Source organism: Aulonocara stuartgranti (genome assembly GCF_965226115.1).
Source record: "Aulonocara stuartgranti genome assembly, chromosome: 15".
Classification (NCBI taxonomy): Eukaryota; Metazoa; Chordata; class Actinopteri; order Cichliformes; family Cichlidae; genus Aulonocara; species Aulonocara stuartgranti.
Genome location: NC_138951.1, coordinates 8,027,409 through 8,036,629, shown reverse-complemented (window position 1 = coordinate 8,036,629; position 9,221 = coordinate 8,027,409). Strand labels below are relative to the sequence as shown.

The following is a 9,221-nucleotide window of genomic DNA, read 5'->3' as shown; positions in this document are numbered from 1 at the left end:
GAACTTATACGCGGACTCCGCTGATCATGTAGAGAATTCCTCAGCTCTCTGACAACAAAAACCATGCCACGGTAACAGTCGCCTATCGCCGCCAGCCGCCCTAAGCGCCCCTAATTGGATCATCTGATTGACTGGCATACTCCTCGGCATTTTTCATTGGTAGGGCGGTAATGGAGCCGTGACTGTGCTCCAGTAAAACAACCTAAAGGCGGAGCGCGGAGGGAGAGGCGGAGCTCTCCTTGGTACTTAAACGGAGGTGGCTCTGGTAGAAGTGAAGCACGAGCTCACGACAGCCGGACCGCACAGTGAGCGGTGCGAAGAGTAAGGGATAAGAGTGAGAAGAAAGGGGAAAGGAACAAAAAGAAAGAAGGAGAGCAGGGGACTGCGCGGCCCTCTGTACTAATGGACCACAAGGATATTTAACCGCTTGCCCTGGGAGCGCACAGGTATCCTCTTCCCTCACTTTCTCTTGCCATGCGCTATGCGTAAAGGCACCAGGTTGCCTTTTATTTACAGCAGTTTCTCTCATCAGTTTCAGCTGCCGTTCTTGTTCCGTTTTTCTTCTTTTTGTTTGCACGTGAATCACCTCAGCTTTTATACATTGTGCCCTAATTAGTGGCTGACTCATATGTGCAAAGAGGGCAAGGGGCAGTAAATCATCAGTGCACTATTTCGAGTTTTCCTGTCTCTCTGTATAGTGCTGAGAACTGTTGAGGGCTTTCTTCCACTTCTCTCCAGTACCGAGCAAAATCATCCACATGTAGCAAAGCGTTTGTGAACAACGGTCTTGTTGTGTGAACGTTTAACACGTTTGTTTGATTCCGTATTTTACAGCTTATGACACCCGCTCTCATTCCCGTGCTCTCTCCCTGTCCCCTCAGACACCGCAGTCCATGCCTCTCCCTTGCCAGGTCATTGATGGGAAATCAACTGGATCGGATCACCCACCTCAACTACAGCGAACTGCCCACGGGGGATCCGTCCGGGCTGGAGAAGGACGAGCTTCGAGTCGGCGTCGCCTACTTCTTCTCTGACGAAGAGGAGGAGGTGGACGACCGCACTCCGTCTGACTGCGGATTCACCAAGGACCACAGCCCGACCGAGGAGGGACCCTTATCGGTCAGCGAGGTGGAGTACTCGGCTTTCTGCTCCCAGGAATGCATCTTCTCCAAGCTGCGCGAGAACGAGGACTTGAATGTGTACTCGGCCAAAACTTTGCTGACTATGTGCAAACCGGGGGACCTGCTGGAGCTGGTGGCCACCGCGCAAGCCCCCCACTGGGTCATCTTCGAGCAGGATGACCAAATCATTCATCTGCACAAGGGCGAAATCCGCAAAGACAGCCTGCTTGAGATCAGCAACGGCCGCCACGGGAGAATAGTCAATAATCGTTACCGCTATCGGCCGCTACCCCCTGACCTAGTGATGCAGAACGCAGCGGGACACGTGGGCCTGAACAGCGAGGAGATATGCTGGACCAACTCGGAAAGTTTCGCTGCCTGGTGCCGCTTTGGGAAACGGGAGTTCAAAGCCGGGGGAGAAGCGCACTCAGCGGAGCAGCAGTACTTCCTCAAAGTGCATCTGTCCGGCAGCGAGGTGCACACTCTGGTCTTTCGCAGCCTGGAGGACATGATCCGGGAGAGAAGGCGAGTAGACGCCAGTGGAATTCTCAAAGAGCTCTCTCTGGTTAACGGGGGCAAGGAGTGATCAGGGATTCCGTTTGATATCGTCTCCTCCACCCGCCCTCCCTGCCTCCTCTTTGCCAAAGCGCACGGACGCACACTTTTGCGCACACAATAACGTACTTTCACACAAGCACACGGACGCACACGTGCAAGGACCTGTTGGTGTTGGACTGTCTGTTTGTCACGGATGGGGCCTGGGTTTTATTTCTTTTCTTTTTTTCTGGACCAAAGGCGCCCTGTGGAATTTCCATCAAAATACAGTGTTGAGAGAAAAGAGAGCGCGGCCATATAAACAGACAACGCCCATTCTGGTTAGAATTCGTGCTGAGTGGGACACACGATTTCTAAGAAACTCATTGTTCCCGATAAGCGAAATCACCTTTACAACCCCTCCCCACATTGCGCGCACGGCTCGGTTTGGTTTCTGTTTAATTTCTCGGGATAATGGAATTGGCCCCTTCTGTATATAGGGTGCCTGCTGCAGCAGACCAGACGGTGAGACCGGCAGAAGGAGAGGGAGGGAGGGGTTGAAAGATAGGATTTGGGATGGCTCTCGAGAAGTCTCCCTTCTATTTTTTTACTGTTAGCTTTAAAACCTGGACAGACCACGACATAGATCCAAGCCACAAATTCACAGACAGTCCTAGCTGATTACGCAGTTGCCTAAACAAAACATTTTGGCTTGACCAAGCTCCCCTGTTGCCATATCAAAAGTATTGTCATTTTCACAATGCTGTCATCCTGCTCCACAGCACTGGATGTATGTGTAAATTGTGTTCATATACTGATTTCGATTTGAGTCCCTTATTTTTGTATTTCAGTTTAGTGGATTTAACCCTGATCTCTCTTTTTTTTTTTTTTTTTTTGATTCAAATAAATGGAGGTTGAAATTTGAAAATAAGAACTTGGTCTATCAGGTGTTGTTTGGTCGCCCATAAACACACATGTACCATCTCACATTCTCAGATGCACACATTTACACACTCATACACACACACTTTTGAATTATTGATGTTCTAGTGCCTTCTGACCTGCCTCCGGCCAAATAAGCGTCTTATATCTCCACATCATTTGGAGGTAGAAAATGGTCATTTGCATCAGACACATAAAGGCTTTATGAAAAATCCATATAGAATCTGAGAGTTGCAGTATAGGCGGCTGCTTTAAGTCAATGGGAAAAAACCTTTTTTTTTATGTCCACAGGCTATATTCATTTGTGTGGATTTTATCCTGTTGCTATTCAGTCTTTTCCAAACATTTTGATCTCTCTGATGTTTTACCAGCCATACAGCCACATTAGTAAAGTTATGCTGGCATTGTAGGACATAGTTTCTATCTGCATTGTAAACAAGATGTCCTCCATACAGTATAATAGTATAATTCTTATCAGGATGGAGCACACTGTGTGCTTTTATGGCACCGATGTTGTATTAGTCTGCAATGCCTTTATCTCTGCAGTGTTGTTATTACTCCTCTGCTATGAGTGTCAGACAGTGCCTTTATTTTCTTGGGATTGTGATCTGATGTATCACTGAAGGTGGGGTAAATCACGTCTCAAAAAAACAAAATCAAAAAAGCAACAATATCTTCCATGAAACACCAGAGAGTAGGTTTGTGGAAAGATTTTTCTGTGTGGTGTTCCTTTGTTAAGTCTCCTCCACTTGATTCTGTTCTAATTGCATGTATAAATGAGCAGCTAAGCTCTCCCTTAGGTATTAATGATTTTATCTATGACTTTTTTTTTTCAACGTGGTCGTGAAAACAGGAGCTGCAGTTGTTTTAGCTGAAGCCAACTGAGGGGAAAGGCAGACAAAGAGTTTGTGTGCGACAGAGAGAGAGAGCATGTATGCAGGGTTACCCAGGATGTGTGTGTGTGTGTGTAATGTTTTAACTGCTTTAACTGATTGTTGTGGAGACATTCCCAATCAGAAAATGTCTCATGTCCACCCTGTACGTGTGTGTGCAGATGTTGCATTGTCAGCCTGCAGATGAATTCATGTCAAAGGATAAACTAATGAGCTTGTGGGCCTTGTAAATGTTGCCTTTGGAAGATTTTCTCTAGCTATTGTCCTAAATATGTGATTGTACCAGCTTTCCTGTGATTCTATTGGCACATTTCTCTCACGCTTCCTCTTGTTTTCCTCGAAATCCATTTACTTGTCACTTGTCACCACCTCCCCATAATTTTTTTGCATTGTACTCCTTGCAGACCACATTAACGGACCAATCTGTGTGAAAAATGAGCTGAAATTGAAATCAGCACGTTTACAAAATTATTCAAAGTAAAAAAACAAAAGGCAAACATGTTCTCCCTGTTAACGATCATGAAATCCAGATGGATCCAGATAAACTCTTTTTACTGTTGTTTTATGTTTTTGCTTTCTTCTGTGTTCTGGCTGTTTAGTATGTTTTTGAACAGACTCTGTGGTAAACTGAGCTTGCCTCAGGTGGGTGATTATGTGTGCGCATGTATGTGTGAGTGTGTCAGCCATCCCCCGTGAGCTTAAAAAAATCAGGGTAGTGGGGCAGCCACTGTTAGAGTGTGTGTTTGTGGTCTGTGACTAATAGGCCTCAGAGAAAGATTCACAAGGGTGCGTGTGTGCGCGCGCACGCACACATGTGCATTTTAGGCAGACATCGCACCACATTGTTAGCTCGAGGAGAGGCTTTTGCCATCTGACATCACACTGTGTTTGTGTGCATTAGTTTCTGCTCTTTATATAGTCTACCACATATGTGAAAGTGTGAAACCTAACTGCCTGAAGTGTGTTCCAGCTTGCGTGTGCAAATGACTCTGTGTGGTGTGTGTGTGTAAGTATGTCAGACATGTGTTGTGTGCATGTGTAGCAACAGTGAGCTGCATCTTCTATCCATCAGTGAAGGTAAACCCCTTCTCACTATGGAAACCATGGACACTGTTTTGATGTGTATCCGCTGAGGTGTTTTGTGTGCTTGCATTTTTATGTGACTGTGCAAACCCTCTAAGGCTCAAAGCTAACTGTTAGCTTTAATAGCAAGTCATGTAAGACAAACACATAACAAACAAATCTAACTCTTCTTTTCTCTGTCTATTTTCATCTCTCACACACACACACACACACACACACACACACACACACACACACACACACACACACACACACACACACATGCACACATGCTTAAACCGACTCACTAGAGACCATCAATTGTTCCTGGCATGGATGTCTTCAATTCACACAGGGGTTTGTCGTCAGTGTGTGTGCATCTGGACAAAGCAGATCCCAGCTAGCCTGCTGCCAGCTAAATCAGTGGTCTCAGAGGAGATGTTCTGGGAGGAGGGAACAAGACAGACTATCCTGTCTGCATGATGCCTTTAAGAGGATCTCCCTCTAATCTAGATACTGGTCTGGACTCCCAGTAGATTTGAATATCTTTTTTCTTTTTTTCCCTCCTCCTGCCACCGTTCTTTAAGATGGGCACCATACGGAACAACAACACAGCTGGCGGTGTAGATGAGGCAGTGGCAAATGGTTTACACGCTGTTAAAATGTTGGTAACAATGGTTTCCTGTTAACATCTGCTGTAAAATTGTTTTGCTTTTTATATATTATACGCATCATTACTATAGCTGAACCCACACCTACATGTTGATATTTAAACCGAATGCATTTGTTATTGGAATTACAGACTAAACCTGCTTATCAGTGTCCTCAAAGTGCTTCATTATGGGGCGGACTGATTAAACATACGTCGGGTTTGTATATGAACGATGCTTCTTTAAAACCCAGTGTCCGCATCCTGCATTATTGGCAGCCAAATCCATGCATCCATATAGTTTAAAGGATAAATCTGGTTTCCTGCTTTTTTCCTTCTTGTCAACAAATGTTATGAAATAAAAATACCAACAATGACTTTATCCTGCTGACAAATACAGCCTGTTTAGTCGAAGCTTATCATAGCTTATTCTGTGTATGGTGCAGAATATAAAAACAACATGAGTGAGCCACAGTGTTACATTTAAGTGTTTCTTTATTATGATGAGGATGGGCACTGATATTTGCATTCCCACTGCACTAAATTCATGGTTCAACATCATCGCCAACAAATTCACTGTTTGCTGTTTCAGAAAACTCTGTAACCCTTTCTCAAATACAAAAGTATAACAAAACAAAGAACTGTTGCGCTTGTTGCAAAAGCCCTATGAGCCACGTCTTTGGAGACTTTTACGCTGTGGGAAATGAGCTTTTTTGGCATTCTGTTGCTTGCGTCCCTGCCCCCTCGCCTCAGCGTGAACTTTGTGGGTAAATCGGTTCATTAGATGCCTACAGTCACTAGAAATCACAAAAGCACTACAGGTTTCTAATCAGTCACTTTTGCAATTAACAAATGAGCTTATTATTGAAGGAAATTACCTCTACAGGCTTACCAAGGTAAAAAAAACCCAAAAAAACAAACAAAAAAAACAGAATGTAAGAACAAGTGGCCAGCGTGTATTGAAATAAAAGAGAATAGTACAAGTAAAATACACTGAATGTAAAGAGAAAATGTCATTTATTAACAGGAGAAACAGAGAAGTGTGTTTGTGTTATTCAGTGTGAGAGCCCAGTGTTTCTCGTCCTAACAAAAGAAGGCTTGAAGTAAAAGGAGGAACCACTGCTCTCATTCAGAGTTTGTGTGAACAAAGAGCAAACCAGTAATCCTCTGCTAAAATCATAAAAGCTTGCCCCACCTCTAAACAAGTTCTTCCACTGAAGGAGACTTGTATGGAAACATTAACTGTGCCCCGCCTAGGTTACATACAACAGGTGGGCCAACTGACATGCAAATAAACACTTCTGTTTAAACACGATCCCTTGTCTGCACTACCACACCACTGAGTAAACGCTGTTGTCAGTTAATGTCAGTTTTTCCTAGTCAAATTTCAAATGACTGTTTGAAATGTGCCAAGGTCATCTGGAAAGGTTCTTTGTTTCAATGAGAAAGCAATGCGATGTTTGGCTTAGACAATGTGATGATTTGCCCCTTATATTTGTTCATTTAATGGCCTATTGGGGCAAAAATATTCAGATCCTGTACAACATTTAAAAAATACTCCATTACATGCAAAATCTTAGAAACATTACCCTAAAACACTACAAAAGCGTTTATTTCTTCTTCTTCTTTTACTACTACTACTATCTGACTTCCACTTGCTAAAAGATGCTTAATGAATTAACTGGTGATTGGTTATTGAATTGGATAAGAGGTTAATAACATGTACTATTTTTTATTTTTTTGCTTTCCAATACTCTTGTTGTTTAATCTATAGCAACGTATTATTTTTTATAAGGTGATTATGTTCATGTATGAGTATCTTAGATAATGTTTAATCTAGTGCTCATTAAAATGACGTTAACGCCATAACCGCATCAATGCTGCAAATCTCTGTTAGCGAGTTACCGCGGATCACCCCGTGCGTGGGCCTGGACGCTGCTAACGCATTAATGAGCCAACCGCGCTAACGCATTGACGCCGTGGAGCACCACGCATGGGCCGATCCGCAGTAACTCGCTAACGCAGATGCAGTTATGGCGTTAACGTCATTTTAACGAGATTAATGCTGACAGCACTAGTTTAATCTCAAAGTATTGGGATCCTCTCCAAATTTTAAGGTTGACTAAAATGGGAATAGTCATGTAAAACAGGATCTCTAAATTGCATTCTGTGCTTGAATATGTGTACTCATTAAAAGTAACTTAATGGTAAACAGATGGGTTAAGTGTTAAGTCCTCTGTATAGCAATACGTTTGTTGTTAAATGTGAGTAGCAAAAGAACAAAAAAAAAACCTTGCGGATGACTAAAAACCCAACGGTGCCACTTCTTCAGTGCAGGTTTTCCATCATTTCACTGTTCTTCACTGAGCTGAGGGCTGAAATGGCCTCAGGATATGTGTTCTGCTCCAGCTGCATCGCTCTATCCTCAGTGTCAGGAATCAATGACCGCTAAATGTCAGCACAATATTGTCAACAGCTGTTTCAGATGTTGTAGAGTTCCTTTCATTCATTTGGTTGTACCGCTGCACAAACATTACCTTCATGTTTGCTCTCAACACCAAATAAGAAGCTATTTCCCTGCTAAAACAATGAACTATCTCGGTGAGGCCGTTGTGGGATTCATGTATTGGCAGGATGACATTTGTAAGGTGAAATTGGATGAGAGGAAATTTTAAAAAGTTGACAGCAGAAGGCACTTCTCACTCCTTTGACAGCACTTTATTTATTTATTTTTTTAATTGTCTTTATAAATGTCTCACCACATTCGCTTTTAGGCTTTTTTCATAATCCGTTTTTTACAAAGCAATTAAATCTGCCCCATTTACAGCTTTTGTCTGTATTTTCTGTGCATAGTCATGGTTTGCAAAAGCACATTTGTACATAATAATGAGCATTTTGGAAATGATAAAACATTCATCCAAAGTGAAAACTTTCTTATCAAAAGAGCACCGCTCGTATATTAATGATTGTATGTTGTTAGCTCCCCCGCGGAGGGCAGAAAGTAACAGAAACTCAGCGGCTCTAATAGGTTTCCGCAGGATTTGACCCTGGCTTGACCGGCTAAGCGACAAATGCTTTGCCCATCAGCCCACCCTGCAGCGCTGACTGTTTTATGCGTGTGGCGTCATCTTACCTCTCACTTCTTAACGAGTGAGAAAAGAAACTGCCCGCAGGCTGTGGCCCAGCACAATCGCACTTTGATTAATGAAAAGACCCAACACAGCCCCATCTTTCCATCTCTGTGGTTTTAACCCTTCTTAAAAAGTCACAGCAAAAGGTTACTGTAAATGTCATTATGAGCATTTCACAACTTTCCCGCTACTAAATGTCATTCTCTTAACATTTTTTGTCCTGCTTTACTCCAGAGTGTTTCCTTAGCAAAGGTTTATATTTTACTGTTTCATGACTTTATTCTTTATTCCTGAAAAAATTCTCCTCTTTTCTTCTACAATTGCACGCTGTTGAATAATGCTTTCAGTGAATCTGTGTTCACAGAAAGGGAGAGTGTCTTTGATTTTCTTTTAACCTTTCAGAAGTTTGTATGAGGGCGTGATGAGCTTCCTATCTCTGCATGCATCTCTGTCTGTGTGGGTAAAAACTAAAGAGTGTGTCTAAGTCTGTGTGTGTCCTGCAAAGGCTGTTTAATGGGTGAGAGGTTGGTCAACAAGCATGAAGCTTTACCAGGGAAACAGTGTGTTTGAATATTTACAACAGCAATCATTCGGTCTATTAATACTGGGTAATAAAAAAAACTCTATGCTTTATAGCAATTTGAAAATATGAAATATAGCTCAGTATTTATTGACTTTCTACTACATTTAAAAAGTCTTTTGAAATCAGAACAATCAATTTCAACTTTTATTTAACCTGCCTTTAATACAGTAAATAACTTTAACACAAAAGCAGCATGATGTCTGATGATGAGCAAGGCAAACAAGGTAAAATCCTCTGAAATTAGCTCTGTAAATGGTGGCAGGGCACTGCAAACACCTGATTAAAGGAAAACAAAATCTGTGAACT

At 42.6% G+C, this 9,221-nt stretch overlaps 1 protein-coding gene across 1 annotated transcript; it reads left to right on the top strand.

The window, feature by feature from the left end:
• Positions 1-241: 241 nt before the first annotated feature.
• lratd1 (LRAT domain containing 1) lies at positions 242-5,708 on the top strand. The gene is made up of 2 exons (XM_082505047.1): positions 242-446; positions 882-5,708. Exon 2 carries the CDS (start codon positions 919-921, stop codon positions 1,705-1,707), a length of 789 nt encoding a protein of 262 aa, XP_082361173.1. The 5' UTR covers positions 242-446; positions 882-918; the 3' UTR covers positions 1,708-5,708.
• The last annotated feature ends 3,513 nt before the right edge of the window (positions 5,709-9,221 follow it).